The sequence below is a fragment of the Anguilla anguilla genome, chromosome 3 (assembly GCF_013347855.1).
Source record: "Anguilla anguilla isolate fAngAng1 chromosome 3, fAngAng1.pri, whole genome shotgun sequence".
NCBI classification, from domain to species: Eukaryota; Metazoa; Chordata; class Actinopteri; order Anguilliformes; family Anguillidae; genus Anguilla; species Anguilla anguilla.
In genome coordinates this window covers 59795558-59813174 of record NC_049203.1, presented here as the reverse complement: position 1 = coordinate 59813174, position 17617 = coordinate 59795558, and the positions used below count along the sequence as shown (strand labels likewise).

The 17617-nt window shown below is 40.2% G+C and overlaps 2 protein-coding genes across 11 annotated transcripts in view; both read left to right on the top strand.

Moving 5' to 3' along the window:
* Window positions 1-1284: 1284 nt before the first annotated feature.
* On the top strand, window positions 1285-11724 carry krcp (kelch repeat-containing protein). Its single transcript, XM_035407885.1, has 13 exons — window positions 1285-1527; window positions 2268-2429; window positions 2544-2625; window positions 2795-2854; window positions 3080-3347; window positions 3438-3569; window positions 4297-4484; window positions 5203-5399; window positions 5659-5750; window positions 6233-6287; window positions 7935-8032; window positions 8711-8805; window positions 9294-11724. Exons 1-13 carry the CDS (start codon window positions 1463-1465, stop codon window positions 9429-9431), a joined length of 1632 nt encoding a protein of 543 aa, XP_035263776.1. The 5' UTR covers window positions 1285-1462; the 3' UTR covers window positions 9432-11724.
* Window positions 11725-12099: 375 nt separating this feature from the next.
* Window positions 12100-17617, top strand: part of mark2b (MAP/microtubule affinity-regulating kinase 2b) — a 58438-nt gene continuing 52920 nt past the window's right edge. For 9 of the 10 annotated variants that reach the window (XM_035410455.1, XM_035410454.1, XM_035410446.1 and 6 more), the window contains exon 1: window positions 12100-13215. In XM_035410455.1, the coding sequence (XP_035266346.1) occupies window positions 13165-13215 (51 nt within the window). In that variant the 5' untranslated portion in view covers window positions 12100-13164. Of the gene's footprint in view, window positions 13216-14407; window positions 14562-17617 lie in introns of those variants that run through there. The other variant, XM_035410451.1, reaches the window with a different exon arrangement.

Genomic DNA, 17617 nt, shown 5'->3' with positions numbered 1-17617 from the left:
AGTGCACATGAAAAAAGGAAAACTTATCCAAGAGCAAACCTCAAATAATAACAAATTTTCCTTCTTGTGCTGAGCAGTCCTGTAAGCACCACCTAGTTGTAAACTCTTTAATATCATTAATTAACAAATTATATGTAAATTCCAGTTTAACCCCTTGCTAATGAGGAAACGGCCTGCCGATGTTGTGAAGTGGTTGTTTCCCGAGAGAGAGAGAAAGAGAGAGAGTACTGTGAGAAGAAGAATTGTTTGAACCGAGAGAACGAAGTTATAAGCAAACTCCATAGAAGAAGGTGCATCAAATTGCTCTTTAATGCCAAAACTATCATAATGGGAACTCATCCAGTTTGTGACTTCTTGTTAATTTAATCTAGTGTTGTGGCACATAATTAATGGAATTCCAATTAGCAATAGTAACCATAGTACAATCTACAGTGCCATAAAAAAAAACGTATTTGTCCCTTCCTGATATCCTGGATAAGTTGTCACTTCTCACTTTGAGAAATTTTGGAAGACTCACTACTGTTCCAAGTGTTCTCCATTTAGAGATAGGCTCTCACTGTGGTTCGATGGAGTCCCAGAGGCTTAGAAATGGCTTTGTAACCCTTTCAAGACACCAAACTTTGTGGTGACTTCACTCTGATGGTAAAGTTCAATATGAGTGAAGTTTACATTTAACAGGGCTGGCTGCAAGCCCTGGCTGTGTTCAATCAGCAATCAATCTGTGTTCAAGGGGCAATTACTTTTTCCCATGGGTGATATGGGTGTTTGATACCTTTTTTCAATTGAATAAATGAAATAATCATTTAAAATGTATTTTGTGTTCACTCAGTTTCCCTTTGTGTAATATTACATTTGTCTAAATATCTGAAACCATTTATTGTGACAAATATGCAAAAATAGTGGAAATCAAGAAGGGGAAAAATACGTTTTCACAGCACTGTAACTCCTTATGATATTTTATTATTTTCAAAAAGAAGACCAGACGGTCTTCAGATTGTTGGATTGTTTCAGACAGTTAGAAAACAAAGCTAGAGGGAAAGAAACAGATAAAGATAGGTAAGGGATATGAAAGCTTCATATCTGAGATATTTTTGCTTACAGAACCCTCTTGATTGGTTAAAAACACCTAACGCGGTGCTTGGACCCGCTTGGACCAAATAAGCACAGTGTACGTCACAGTTCAGATTACGTCCCGCCCACTTATTCGTAGCTAATTCGTTCGATTTAGCTATGACTCAACATACACAATTTTTGAACCCAGCTCTCGATTCGTTCCCATTGGCTGTCAGAATATGACCTTCCCACCAACCCATTGGCGCGGTTTTCCAGTCTGTTGTTTGAGAAGTTGGCGGGAGATGTGCACTAGAATTTAGTTAGCCAAGAATTACTAGTCTGTTATGAGCTATGGTAGCTAGATAAATATCTTAAGAACTGAACGCAGATTTTATTTCAAAGCGAATGCATGATGGACTGTTTCAACATCTACGTGGTTTTTGGAGTAAATGACCCACCTCAACGGCTGATAAGGTAAGGATATATACGTTGTAATATCATATCGACTTTGCTTGAGTACGTAGCTAACTGACTAATGGCTCATTCTGTTGAACCCCATTAATAGACCTGCTAAGTGAGCCGACTTGCATGCAATGCTATTTTGATGTAAGCCGAAATTGTTTCGTTGGATCGGACGATTGCGGTTGTTTATTAACTTGATAACCACTGTATTTCCACTGTGTTGATCAACATATCATTGTGCTAAATTGTCACACTAGAGGGCTAACATTTGCTGTTGAGAGTCTGCTACCTAAATTTACCGTAACTATGCAGTCTAACAGGTCATGCAATCTCGGAAAAAGGTTCAAATAATAGATCAGAGCTGCAAATCAGCAACGCATAGGCTACTTATTTACTGTGAAATGTATTCTGATAGCTAGCATATTAACTACCGGATTTTATTGTTCAGTTTCAAAAGCAGTTATTTACTATTTATTTTATTCATTAGGTAATACAAACAATTGTTAAAATTGATTGCAAGCAAATGGTAATAGCCGAAAATTTGAACTTTACAGTGGACTATAGAAACTATGTGCAAAATAAACTCATTTCATATCGATACTTACAGGTCGTGTCTAGATAAAATCAATTTCCAGGATGTTTCAGCAGATGTTGTTCTTTACAGCTACAGTGTTATATCTGCATGTTTCACGCTTGCAGCGAGCAGATCAATTGCATGTGCAATGTCATGTCAACATGTCCCCCTTTTGCAGAACGAAGGGGCGTGAATGTTATTCCATCGCAGTGCCATCTGCTGTCCAGCAGATGGTAGTGTTCTCAAATGGGAGATGGGAAAAACGAACTGTCTTCAAGGTGGAATTGACCGATCCAGACAAGGGTCCCATCACGTTGGGAAATTTAACACCAGAGAGCAAGTTAGTAGTCCTATCTTTTTTCTTTACCTGGGAGGTGGGAGCTTCTCTTTTTTTTTGCAAAGGGAAAGACTTTTTGTCTTTTGTATATCATGACAATGCCTTGTGTTTACTTAGGTGTATTTTGTGGGAATGCTGGGAAGGAAATGCAGGGGACAGTGGTTTGACATTAACAGCATCACTGGAGGGAGCGAGTCCGGTTAGTCACCCGAAAGGAATATATATGCTGAAATCCTTACCAGCCTCACACTGTGGTTCATTAAGTTCTACATGATGGGAAACCTTGTTGTAGTTATCCTGAGTCTGCAAATTTTAATGTGAGATCATGACAAAATAATTGAATAATATTTAAGGTGGTTGTTTAACAGGTCAAAGAAGAGTTTGCTGATCCCCACTTTATACTCTCTAAAAAAGAAAGTACTCCAAAGGTGAGGCTCTATTGTTATTTTCAAATTAAGGTATTTGTTTGCCATTTTCATATTTTTTTCAGGTCATCTTAGAAATGCATTTTGTCGTACTACAGGTATACTAGAGTTTATAGTTTCCTATTGTAGGTGAAGTCAAGGATTTTGGTCTGACATTTCTCCAGATTAGTAGATTTGTGGATGATGAGTCTTGTCAATCACTTATCATGCGCCCCCACCCCCCCGCAGTTCAGTGGTGTGCCTGCCTCAGTTCGGGAGGCTCCAGGAAAGCGGAAGAGAGGACAGGAGGAGGACCAGGGGGTGGGCACCAGAGGGCAGGAAAATGTGTGCCCGAATAGTTCCCCATCTGAAAAGTCAACCCCTCGTAGAACGGTCAGAGGCAGTGTTCGAAGCAACCACAAGGAGCTCTTCACCCACAACACTGAACAGGCTGACCCCTGTGAGCCTCAAGGTCACAAGGTCAAAGGCAAACAAGCCAGAGTTTCCACACAGACAGGTAGCCTTAAACATATCCTGTATGTGCTTAGTTGATTTCTGTGTTTTTAAATGTGCTTGAGGGTTTTTTTGTTTGTTTTTTTCTGGGCAGTTTCCCTGGCCAACCCTTCAGGGCGCTGGGGTCAAACTCTCTGCCCTATTGACCCCCAGACTGCCATTCTGATTGGAGGGCAAGGTTCAAGGATGCAGTTCTGTAAGGACCCCATGTGGAAACTATGTACTGGTGAGCTCTTTTAAAAGTTTTTGCATGTACTGTATAATGCAGTTGAAAGAGAGCAGTAGTTTTTACTTGGCACTATACCTGTCTGAGTGAAGGATCAACTATAGAGCAAGCAGCGTGATGGTGATTATATTCCACCTTGCATAAGAATCATGATTTCCATATAAGAAATTTGAGGCAGTACTTTTATGAGAGGAAAAAAACAAAAAATACAGCTTTAGTGAAGTACTTTTAAAATACTTGTTTAGAAAGTAAATTTTAAGCATTGTTTTTTCTCAAAGAGGCTTTCAATGTCTCATATGCTGAGGTGCTTATGAATTATGTCCCTGGATTAATATGGATCTTAAAATTTACTGCTGTTTTTACTGATGTCCACCTAGACGCACCAAATCTCAAATTAGCAGAAGTACTGCCAAAAGGAACGCATACTGTACACAGTGTTGTTTAAGCTTCAGTTCATAAAACTTAGTTTTCTTGGTTTCATCTGGATGGCACCTACAACAGCAAATCCATGCACAATAAATATTAGAATTTTCCATGTATTTAACATGTTCTTTGTCATTCGGAAGGATTATTCTACACTTAAGATATGTCCTCTGCTGCATTAATTTACGAGCATATACGTAGCTGGTGTGTTTTTTTTTTTTAATTCACTGCTGCCAGAGAGCAGAAACTGCTGAAAATGGAGCATGTTTGGTGGTTACATCTTCCCCCCCTCTGTTTTCTCTAGAGGACATGTCATGGGTGCCAGCAGAAACCCTGGCTGAAGGTCCCACCCCGGAGGGTAGGATAGGCCACACGGCGACCTTTGACCCTGAATCCAGACGGATCTTTGTCTTCGGCGGCTCCAAGAACAAGAAGTGGTTCAATGACGTCCACATCCTGGATACACGGAGCTGGCGCTGGACCATGGTGGAGGTCAGCCGACAGTCTTGAGTTTAGGGAATTTGGAACAGGCAATCACAATGTAAATGTGACATTTATCACTGCTGCAATATGCCGTCCATTTTTAGTTTGTGTGAGGGCACCTGCTGTTCTAGCTGTTCTTGACAAGTAGGAGAAAGCTAGCTGCGTTTTTCTAGGTCTCGCGCACTGCAGCAGTATAGAATCTGGTGTAATCAGTGTTGTTTTTCCTGTAGCATTGATTATGAATAGTGAAGCGTGGTGTGGAAATTCTGGGGGCAAAGTCAATAACCAATATTTGTCTCTTCATATAGGCCAGTGCAGATGCCTGCCTGTTTTACATTTTAACACAAATGCAAATGGTAACCAAGGTTTCACATTCATGGAAGATGTAGTTCTTTTATTAAGGAGGGCGTGAATCTAGAGCGATACCGAGTCTATGTATAGCTTTACAGAGGTTCAGCTGGCTGTGATTAGGCTACGTTCTGAGCCTGACATATTCGCGGTATTACAGCATCAGTGGATTGGATGAGTCGCCTCTCTGGTGCATGTATGGTGCATCATCCTATGAGACACGACCTTAGCACTGGGCTGATATCAAAGTTTTCTTTTGAGCTAATATCAGCCAGCATCGGTACAGCCCCATTGTTACCGAGCATCCCTTATTATGAACATGGCAATAGAAAAAAAACAGTCTTGATAATGGTGGTTCTGCCCATTCCTTATCCTCTAGGCCCAGGGTAAAGTTCCACCGCTGGCCTACCACAGTTGCAGCCTGTTCCGCGGGGAGCTGTTTGTCCTTGGGGGGGTGTTCCCACGGCCTCACCCGAAGCCAGATGGCTGCAGCGACTCCCTATACATTTTCAACCCTGAGATGGCCATCTGGTACCAACCCATCGTCAATGGAGACCGCCCTGCCCCTCGATCCGGGTGAGAAGGACCGACACGCCCAGTCCTTGCCCTCAAACTGACCTTAACAATTTTACAGTCATGGGATGGACTTAAAGTTGCAATTGGGTCAAACGGAATAGGGTCTTTGTGAAATGTCAGTGGCCTTTCCTTTTTGGGGGTGGGATAATGGACGGTGAAGTGTGCCGAAAAAGACTGAAGGAATGTGCAATATTTAGAAGTTATTAGAAGGTCCTCATCCTTTGTTTTAAGTTTCACTGAGCACCCGCGTCTCTCCCAGGCACTCAGCATGTGTACTTCAGGGGAAGATCTTCCTGTTTGGGGGCTGGGACACACCTGTGTGCTTCAATGACATGCATATGCTTGACCTGGGTAAGTCCTGCTGGTAGTTTGTGTCAGGATGCTTGCACTTAGTCCCAGATGTAATGACTGGGCATTGTTCATTCTCAAGGGTACTTCATTTTATGTTGTGCGCACATACAGTATGTGTTTTTACATGGGCAAAATAGGCATTTTACTTTGCCTTCGGTACGTTAAAGTGTCCCATTAGGAACTCAAACTCTCAACCCTCAAGCTTTTATGACTACACAAGTTTCTGCCTTTAATTTCAAATGTCTTTACTTCTGCCGGTGATGTGACTTCCTGTTTTTGTCAATCCTTGGTATTCTGTCCCAGTTTCTTGGATGTTTGACTTTCCATTCAGCCTTCTCGATGTAAATCTCAGGGTTCTGTCTGTCTTTGTAGACTCTTTTATCATGCAAGTTTTTTCTTTTCTTTTTTTGTCCGGTTTTGGACATAAATAAGATTTTCATTTATACTTTGTAGTATAATACAGTTTTTCTCTCATAATTCAGGGCTAATGGAGTTTTCACCTGTGAAGACAAATGGAACTCCGCCTTCCCCACGAAGGTAAAAATGCACTGTAGTTTATAAACCATTTTGCAAAGCCCGAACAAGCCTCAATTTTTCAGTACGCAAAGCCTGATCATCTTTGCTGGTCCTGTCATTATACATGTTTGTCATTTGCTTGTGTTTATTTTATATTACAAATGTATGTATTTTATTCAATGAACAGGGTGATTGCAGAATGTATTAGGACAACTTCCATACTTTAATTAATATAAGTGCTTTCCACAATGGTCGCAGAAAGGACACCAAATTGAATTGAAATGTTTCCATGGGTGCCAGACTGGTAGGGAGGTTTAATATCTCTGGCTAAAGTGAATATCTGTATTGCTTTATTTAAGTAAAAATGAGTGAATAACTTCCCACAATCCAAGGAGGTGCGCTAGGAGACCGAGACTCTTACAGCAGTCCTTGGCACACGATGGAATTAAATAGAAATTGTACATAATGCTGAAAGGATAATGACTGTTATCAGACCTGTGCCTAGGATAGGTAGGTTGCTATTAAATTGTGAATACCTGAATGGAAGCCATATCTAAGCTTAAATTCCTTGAGAATTCTCAGTCTTAAAAATAGCGCATAAGTACGGAAAAATCTGCGAATGGACAAATCGTGGACTCATTGTCAGAACTAAAGTAATTTCTAAAGCCCTGTAGACATTGAGATTGTATTTTAAATAAGGGGAGAATCAGAGGAAGGTACCGAAAGAGAGTGCATACGGAAGGCTTGCAAAGAGAAGTTCTGCTGCGGTCAAAACGACTGCAACAGCATTTTCATCCCAGACAGAATGTTGTCAAGGTCTGCAATGCTGATGAATTAATAAATATATTGATGATATCAGACAGGTATTTTGTTTGACAGGTTGAATTAGACTCAAGCATGCCATAGATTCAATGATGTAAAGTCAGTCCTTAATGTAAAGTCACAAGAATGTGAGGCTGTACTAATCAGCTCATTATATTTCTGCCTGTGGCTAGATATATCGACATGCCTGTTTTTTAACAGAGATGGTAAATATTGATTTATGTTATTAATTTTGCAGTTTGAGTATTCCAATGCCACAGTGTGCTCAACTTTCACTACTACCAATTTATATTCCTTTGGATGCATTTGCATATGTGTATTTATTAATCTCTAAACCTGTGTCTTTGGGGTATGTTGTTAATTGAAATGCATAGAGGATGAAGTTTTGTTTCGTATATTATTCCCCACTGCTAATTGGCCATTGAGGAAGGTTAATAATGGGAAAACAAAATGCCAATATCCATATTCCATAGGCAGTGTCAGAATGCACATTCATTACCCAATGTAGCTTTCCTACGATGGACAGAACGCACACAGTCTGTCTGCCATCAGAGAGGTAGTCCCAGATCTTCGCTGTGTCTTCATTAATGCACTCCAGAATGCAACTTGGAGGATTAATTTCAGGTCCTGGGCCCATTGTCATTAGTTGAATTTTATGTTATGAATATAAGTTGTTGCGCACACACATTTACATACCATTTAGGAGTGTAGCTTCTGCATATGTGAAACTACCATTGTAGGTAATAGCCAAGGTTGACCCTGCAATGCAGATTCGTTGACCCTGAAGTGCAAATTCATTTGAATTATATTGTGTAAACTTGTCTTGATGTCCTCGGTGTCTTGCAGCTGGCATGGCTGTGCTGTACTCTCAGACTCCAAATTCCTTGTCCATGGAGGCTACAATGGGAACGATGCCTTGGCAGATACCTTTATCTTTGATACAGGTAAGGCAAAAATATTTCTTGGGCAATAAAAAGAAAGGCATCAACAAGGGCTGTTGACTATCATTAAAATTTTGACGTGATGACAAACCACTGAACCTTTTTTGGTTTAAAGACGCTAATGAAATAAAACCTCACTAATGCACTAATATCTGAATGGAAGCAAATCCCTGGAGCAATGCTCCACCAACTATTATGAAGCCTTCCCAGAAGTGTGGAGGTTGTTTATAGCAGCAGGGTGGACCAGCTCCATATTAATGCCTGTAATTCTGGATGTGACAATGGATGTCAGGTGTCCACATAGTTTTTGCCATGTAGTGTATATAGCACATTAGTTATCCATGCTAGATGGCAAGCTGGTTCACATCATGCAGCTTCCCTCTATATGTGGAAAATCAAATGAAAAAATGTATTTCCTGCTGCAATGCAAAGATGCTCAGAAGGGGGCAGGAACAGCCTACATCAAGGTCCAATGAGTGAAAGACAAACATGGGGGAAAGAAACCATAAGGAAACTTTTGGCAAATTATGGCAAATTTAGCTCCTGTTTCTATGGATGTATGGTAAACCCTTTGCTCTCATTTAGTTTGTAGTCAGTGTTATTTTAATATTATGAATATGATCGAACATATGTGCATGATTGAGTTCTGAGATAATGTATATATTTTCCCCTGTCTCGTAGCCTCCAGCAGCTGGACCACTGTAGTTAACCCAAGTTTGTCTGCTGTACCACGAGCTGGACACTCCATCATCACTATGGCCAATACTTACACCGAGGCAAGTCTCATCAAAACATCTTGACATAATGGCATAAATGGTAAAAACTGTAGAAGTCATCCACTTGCTGTGAGTACTATTTCAATGGAGGGTAATTCATACAAGAAACGGGCACAATCCCAGTAGGTCAACATAGATATAAATCAGTGGAAAAATGATCTGTCTAGGGACTTGCCTAAAAATTTGCTGTTATTTCACATCACTATATTTGTTTTATTAGCCAGTTGGCTAGTCTAGAAACAGCTGTATCATTTTAATACTATTCTAGTATTGGTTTAAAGTCAGTATGCTATTTAGGAAGTCCCTCCATCACGTTCAACAACAAGCAATGCTGGTTCTATCCCTTAAAACAACCCATTTATCCTGTGTGTGCGTGCATGCGTGAGAAATAACCTTCCACTTCATCAATCTGCTCACGTAAACACTTGTAAGCATTTTACGGTTTTTTCAGGTTCTTAATTCTTGGTATTCATTTTGTGTTTTCTCAGGAATCCATGGAAGATGAGGAGCAGATAATGGGCTTGGAGCCTTGTCCACAGACCCTGCTCATTTTTGGGGGTGGTGATAATGAAGGTAGCTTCTTCTCAGATCTGACAACCCTATTGATTGATGAGGTACTAAATTAAATATGTATATACATGGGAATGGCAAAACCTTTTATTTTTGCAACTTTGTCACAGATTTTACCAATAAATTACCATTATTTTATTTGTGCAACTACAATTTTTGCATTCTTCAATTTTTTAATTTTTTTTTTAGACCGATGACTAGTATTGGGCTTTATGTATATGGACTATAAAATACAGTTTGGGCAAAGATTAATTCTGAACTGAATTGTTATAACATTGTTTGCTATAGAGCAGAGAAGTCTTGATTGAAGACTATGATTAGTTAATTAGTCTTAGGACTCAAGATAATTGGATATTCATCCCAACCTCAAATCCATATCCTTCTGTTCAAAGTAAGGCCACTGAAACTCCTTTATGCCTTGACAGTCCACTTGTGTTCAAATCAAGAAAATTATTAGGCTTTGTACATTTCACATTAATATTCTGGTCTCTCACACTGACCTGATTCACATATATGCATAAATTGATGTAATGTCCTTTGTGTTTATAGAACTGGAAGAGGAGGTGATGTTGCATTTTATGAAAAATCTCCTTTTTCTGTTACAAGGCTGAAAGCTATATCAGATGCTAAATATTTGGAATGAATTACCCTTTAAGCTGGGCCTTGGGCAAAATAACTGATAATTGTGGATATCAGTAGGCCTCCCTTAGCCATGGATGATTCATTAGATAAACTGGCAGAGCTATTTACTGCTTATATAAATGCTGAAGTGGTGATTTTAGGTGACTTCAATGTGGAATAGTTTATATAGGTGCCCAGAAACCTGAGAAATATGTTTCGTAATCATAATCTAATTCAGTAAAATCACAGAAGTTTCTTCCAGGCAAGGAACAAAGCCTGGGTCGGGCTAGAGGCTCAGGAGATCGGTCTTACTGGCTTGCTTTTCAAAAACTCAAGAAATAATGCAGCTCTGCTGGGAGGAAATCTGAATCTGAATTTTATCTAAACTTGATTACAGACTCATTGGCCAACACATCTAAATGATGGAAATGTGTAAACCCCTTTAAAAACAAAAATTCCCTACCAGCACAGTGCATGTAAATTCAGAAGATTGCTTGATAATGGCTCAAAATGATATAGCCTCAACCTTTAATAAACATTTTGTTGCAGCTGGCCACCTATTTGAAAGTAAATCAACAGGTTCTACAGAATTTCATGGGCTTTCCAATCAGTGCTTTACATCCTCACCTTGTAATACATACACTCCCAATTTTGCCTTCTGCCCCTTTTCACCTTCTGAAGTCCCTGATGTGCTCTTGTCTACGTATATGTAGGTATCCATACTAGTCAAAAAAAAGGTGAGAAAGAAACTTGGTTATTTATGCAGAAACTGTCTGTCTTCCAAAGTACTCCAAAAAGATGGTTTTACAAGCATTGTTCCTCTCGGTTCTTGACTATGGAGATGTAATTTACAGGCATACTGCCTCCTCTGTACAGAAACCCCTTAATGCTGTTTACCATTCATCTCTCGGGTTTATAATTCGTGATAAATATACTTTTTGTGTTTTATATAGTAATGTGGGATGGCCTTCTCTCAATGTAAGAGACCGGCATTGGCATTTGTTTATTTTCAGTCTATTTTCCATAAACTGCCTTCACACTGTTGCACTGTTGATCTGTTGGTCTTCTGATCTATGCAGTGGCTTTTGCTCAATGTTTTGCTCAGTTTTGTTCAGGCCTGGAAAAAAGTTTCTAGATGCACAACCTCTACTAGTCCTGGAATGAACTTAAAAGGATTTTGTAACTGGATGCTCTTATTTCATTGAAACATTTAAAATAATCATAGGTCTGACTATTTTATTGTAGTCGTTTTGTTTAATATTATTGTTTTTTTATGTAACTCCGCACCACAGGCTTGCCCTCAATGCGTTTCTCGAGATGTAAAGGTTTCAATCAATGAGTAGTTCAGTTGGGTGTCATAGTGGTGGGGCTAAACCTGCAGCCACACTGGCCTTTTTCAGAAAAGACTGGACATCCCTGCTACAGAGGAAATAATGTAGAATCCCTTAATTTTGTAAGTTAATGCCTAGCCAAGCATCAAGGGAAAATCTCTGGAAAGTTGAGTAATACAAGTTCTGTTCATCCTGTGAATTCTTGGCCCGCAAAGCATGTCCTCTTTTTGGTTTCCTTTCTGTCATTTTTTTCCTCCAGTTTTCTGGTTGCTAGTGAAGCATTTTATTATACATACATACGTGTGTCTGAGTTGATTGTTATTGTTTTCAAATGTTGTTTATGTTCTGTGAAATGCATTCTATAAGAATGAATAAACTTGTTTTATAACCAGTGGCATTAAGGGTAATCACCGCAGTCCTATCCATGTTTGTACATAAGGTCAAGGTCAGTCTCAGGTGACAGGTTCTCTGGAGAATATCTGGATAAATCTAGGTAGATTTAAGAGGTAAATTTGGATAAAATAACCACTGTGTTAATGGTAATGTAGGAAGATTTGTGCAAATAAAAGTTTACTAACTTTCGAAGTTGATTTGTACACCTGTACCGTACGACATTAAAAATCACTTGGTGGCACCAGACTCTTAAACAGAACGTGTTGCCTCAACCAAGCACTGCAGGTGTAAAGCCTCCAGTAAATTCCTCTCCGAATGAGACCGATTGTAGCCGAAGTTATATTGCGACGTCCCCCCCCCCATATGGTTGAACCACGGCGGCCATGTTCCCTGCTGCCTGTTCCGGTATCTAACTGCAGCACAGGCAGCGTTGGCTTTGGGGCGCAGTACCGTCTTACTCAACGACCCAAGAAGTTGTCCTACTCTGAAGATAAATTTAACGAAACCGGAATGTAGAGTTTAACCATTTTTAATCTGCTTTTTTTTAAAAAAAAGCCGGTTATCTACCCGGCCACCCCTTTCCACCGCAACATTTGAACGACCTTATTCGGCTTAGCTGCGCAGCCGGGAAAAGAACGACTTTTTGGGGATTGTTGAGCTACTTTGCCGTCTCGGATTAATTAGCCAACTAGCATCTAGCTAACAACCTCTCGACTCGACAACAGGATAGTCAATTCCTCGGACCGCAACACTGAAGGATAGCTAGCCACCTATGATTACGACCGTTTATTTTTTTCCGAGCGTGGGGGATGGGAGTTTCTGATTTCATACGCTAGTTAGCTGTATTTGTTTTCATTTTCTTCATCAAACGAAGGTCAATCAAGTCTTGTCCGGCCTAAACTGAATCCCCGGACTCGAGTTGAATGCTGATATTGGAAACAAATTCGGTCGTCGCCTCACCAACCTGACAACCCATCCACTTGTTGGCTAGTTGCGGAATTCTCTCCCTCCCTGTCCCAAGACGAGGGACTGACGAGTGGCTCCAAATGTAACCAAGAGGACATTATTTTCGAACCCACCCGAAATATTTTTTTTTTGGAACGTTATTGGTTCGCTAGTTCACGCCATCAGCTAGTAATTTTGTAACGTCGCCGAGCTAGTTAGCTAACCAGCTATCTAGCCATATGACTATTTTCACTGACGGTTGAAAAACTTTTGACCCCCCTTTTCCCTTTAGATACGGACACGTACTTCTAATGAGGGATTCAACTTGTTGATTGTTGTAGGTAGCTAGCTAATGGCTAGCTAGCTATTTTGACTTTTTTTTTCTTTCGACGAACATTGAAGACATAGGTGCATAACTGACAACAGCAGCCTTAAATGTGCGTCGGATTCTGAATGGTTTTGTGTCCCTCCGTCCCCTTTTTCTGGAGGATCCCGTAAAATGTCAACCCGGCCGCCATTGTTAACAGTCATTGAAAATTCGTCCAGCCAGGTAAGGCTAACGTTATACAATACGAATTTAAAAAGTCACATTGTGTTGTGCTTGCTGACTCAGTAGTTGCTAACTCTGCTTCTATGGCCGGTAGCTAGATATTAACCAACCTGACCATAAACATGATAGCTAGCTAACGTTAGATATTATTGTAGATGGGTAGCTTGTTGGCTAATGTTAGCTGTGTTAGCTCCCGGGGATGTCTCTGCCATTAGTTTCTCATTGTAACGTTAGCTAGTTAGCAGGTTGTTAACCTGGCTAAGTTAGCAACACGTAGCAAAATGACTAGTTCATATTTTTTATTATAATCCTGGATATGTAGCTAAACTATCTAACGTTTGCTGATCTAGCCAGCTATCGAAGTAATTCAATAATTTAGAGTTTAATGTTGGTAATTATATAATTTTGTCAGCATTGTCTTCCTATTTACGAGCTAGCATGCTACTTAACAAGAGGATCAACCGTGGCAACTTCACTTGCTAACTTAGCTAGATAGTTAGGCTTGTCATTTTATTTGTTTGAGTGGCCACATTCTAGCTACAAAGCTATCCTCTCAGTGGGCGATGCAAGTGAACTTCCTCCAGCTCTAGCCCTTGTTTGCTCAACGTTTAAATTTACTCCAACAGTTGGGACTCCAGATGTCCCAATTTACAGTCTGTTTGAACTGTCTTTTAGTCTACACCAGCTCTTTGGACGCTGGTGATTAATACTTCTGGAAAAGAAAGTTCGGATGATTCGTTGTTTGCTGAGTAGATTAAAAACACATAGATTTCTACGTAACTACACGGCTATAATAAAAGAAATCGATGCTTAGAGGAAGAGATCGGAGTAATGTTGTTTGGAAACTTAAGATCTGCCCCTTGGCCTAAGCACGTATTCCAGGCACTTAAATCCAACATCACTTTCAGTATAGGCTGTGTGTAGTACAGTTTGCATGTTAACCTCTTATGACAGTCACTTTGTCAAGGGAACGGAATCTAGACTAACAGCGCATTGGTGGCTCTATTACTTGTTACAACTGAACTGATATGTGTTCAAGGGAAGTTACTGTAGCACTAGCAGACAGAGAATATACTCTTGTAGCAATGCTACTCTGGTGTTATGTAGCTAGACAGTTGTAGTTTCAGCAGACGCGGCAAACAGGACGTGAATTTGTACAGCATCACTTTCCACCGCTAGTCCGCACACACGAAATTATGGAAACAGGCCCTGCCGCTGCATGTGGAGGAACATAGCTGGACAAGCAGCTGACTGGAGTGTCCTTTTGTGTTGAGCTGGGGATTAGATCAGAAAAGGAGGGTTCAGCGCTTTGAGGGGTTCCCACTGGCTTACACGAAGTAGCGGCGGTAAGTCACCAAATACCCTTGCAGCTCGACGTGCGGTCGCATATCGGAATGTGTTATTGTCTCCAGTGTGGAGTTTGAACCGGGGAGCTTGCTTAACGATTGGTGTTACGATTAGTCAGAGTTTATTGAAACAGTTGAACTGCCAGTGAACAGTAGCTAGCGAGTTTAGCTACCTAGGCTGTGATCGTTCTGCTGTGAATTTGGGACTTGTAGCTCATGCGTTTGAATTTCAGTGATGAATACGACCCCCAGGCTTGCTTGTTCATGTGCTTTGAATGCTTAACGCACGCGAGCCGCTCTGGATGGAAAACGCAGAAGATGAATGTAATTCAAATGTTGTGTTCTTTAATTATATCATTATTTTTAACCAGTCAACATACCGTTGTTCGTGACTGCAGGATATATTCACACGCTGTCGGACAGTGTCACTGCGCGAAACGCCCGCCCTCAGTGTCAACACTTGGTTTCCGTGTGCGGTGCTATACTGCACCATGTCACGACTACAGCCAGATCCGACATCTCGGTCATTCATTACACACCAGAATCGTCTCCGTTTTGGCCTCACAGATGTATGTAGAGAAGACCGGATTCTGATTTTAGCTTCGCAGACCGCTTAAGTATTCCGAATGGGAGGTTTTCTCATTGGTTTTTGCATACGAGAATGCCGGCAGCCGCCGATTAAGTCAGAATAAAGAGCGATACATCAGTACAGGTGAAATCATGAAAACGGTGGGAATATTATATTGCTCCAAAAGCGAATGTTTTGCGAATACATGGAAACCATTTGAATTCCCATAAATAAGTACATTTTCAGTGTGATTCGATTGAATAGGAATGCAGTGCAACTGATGTGCATTTGAAGGAACGAATGTATCAGCGTGTGTGTTGTGATCATTTTGGTCTGAATGGTACTGAACGTCTCTTGAATTTGACTGACTGTATAGGTAACAGTCTTATATCGCAGGCACATACCTCATGCTGCTATATAGGCTAGAGAAAGGATGGTGTGGTGAATCACTGCATCGAGAACCTGTGCTTTCATTGCATATGCCTTCCAAGAGCACTCTTATGTTGATAATTAGTCTTTCTTTTTACGGCTTTATTCCACTATGATCACATTTCTCCATAAAATTACCTTTCTGCTCAAGGGTTAATTATTTGCTGAATTAAAGCAAATAATATTTTTTAAATTGCAGTGACATGACGGGACAGAGCCTTTGTGGTATTTGGGGGTCATTGGATCTTGTGGAATGTCAGAGATCTAAACAGTTGTATTCCTCACCTGGCAAATTACAGAATTGTGATTTTTTTAATTTTAAATTTAATAGTTATGAAATGTCGAGACATGCTTATAAATGTCATAAGAACTTGTTGGTGATTTGACAAAGCACATCAGTGAAGGTTAAATGTCAGTTTCCATGCTGTATAGTATTACTTGTGGATGTTTTATGGCTGTATTTGAGGTTTAAGGTAGTGCTTTGTGCGCTTGAGTTTTTCTAAGATTGTGGAATTTTCATCCGTCTGTTCAGCCTTTACTTGTACAAAGTACCAGGATATTTGTGCAAGGACATTTTTGCCGGTGGTGCTGGACATCACCATATTAGCTTATGATATATTGTCATAAGCTATATTAAAGCTCCCCCAAGAAAAGTTTTTCAGTTTCTAAAAATCTTTTCCAACTCTTGCTCACTTTTTCCACTGTATGAACTGTTGAACCTGCACCCCCATCTCGGTCCCAGCAAACTCACTACAGACAAAATAGATGACAGACCCCTAGCTTCATAATATTCATTGAACAAACCACTCAGATTTCATGCTAAATTAAATTCAACAAAACTTTTATTAAGCCTTATTGAGAGCATATATATTTACACACACACACACACACACATACCTATAGCCTACACAGTACAGATGAGTTTGAAAGCTTAAATGTGAGCTTGGATGCCACTGGTACGAAATCATATTGTTCTTGGATAAAAATTGGAGAAAAGATCTGTAAATGAATATGCACAGTAGCACCCCAGAATCTTTCCAAATTTGACTGGAAGGCCAGGTTTATGAGCAAAACATGAACGGGTCTATCTGTTTTACCATAGCCAATGCCAGAGCTGCCAAAGGTAAAGTGACAGAGTAAGATCTAATGGCCGTGTGCACGATTTGTCCAGCTGTGTAGCTAATGATTACATGCCATTTTTGTCTGCGTGAAAAACAGAATTACTAGACTAGACTTGAGCAATATTTGTCTTCAGCGATCTTTCCGTGGGATAACATTAGCTTTGTTCTTAAATATTTAGTTGATGGCAGATGTGTACTGCTGTGCTCTAGCAATTGACATTTAAAAGCTACATTTAATTGCTTGTGATTATACTGAATGATAGCTGAAACACTGCTTGTGGCTAGCATGACATGGATAGAATATTGCATAGAATTAAACAAAGTTTATTGTTTCTCCATGTCCCCAAATGTGAATTTATGGTAGGCCGAGCCTCTAACCTTGTACTTATGGCAAACTTGGCCCAAATGCCATCTCAGACACACATGAAGCTTGAGTTGTTTGTTTACCAACTGAAGCTTATCTATATGGAGGTTATTAACTTAGGAATTTCTTCCTTTTTCATATGGCAAAATCCAACCTCAGGCCAATTTTATTGCTGTAGTGAGCTCTGTATTTTGGAGGGGGATCAATAGGAATTAGACAGTAGTAAAATGAAGAAATGGACCCTGAATGCACATACTAATACAGATAATAATGTGGTTCATATGGAGCATAGTAAATCCAAATAAGCATCTTAAATGGCCAACACCCTGGTTGGTAGGTTTTCAGCCGCTTGACCAGTGGAAAGCCTCACAGGCCATTCTCACATGGCATTTGAATTCCTGTATTTCACACTTGTGTAGCTCATGTATCATGTAGGTGCAAAAAAGCAGAGAAGAAATGAGTTCTGTTTTGCATGGGTTCATTGCGATGTGTTCATTGCCCTTGAGAAGGGAGGTGGTTTCAGTTCAGATCATGTTCTCTTTCATTCATGTGGGGCAACATGGATGAATGCGCA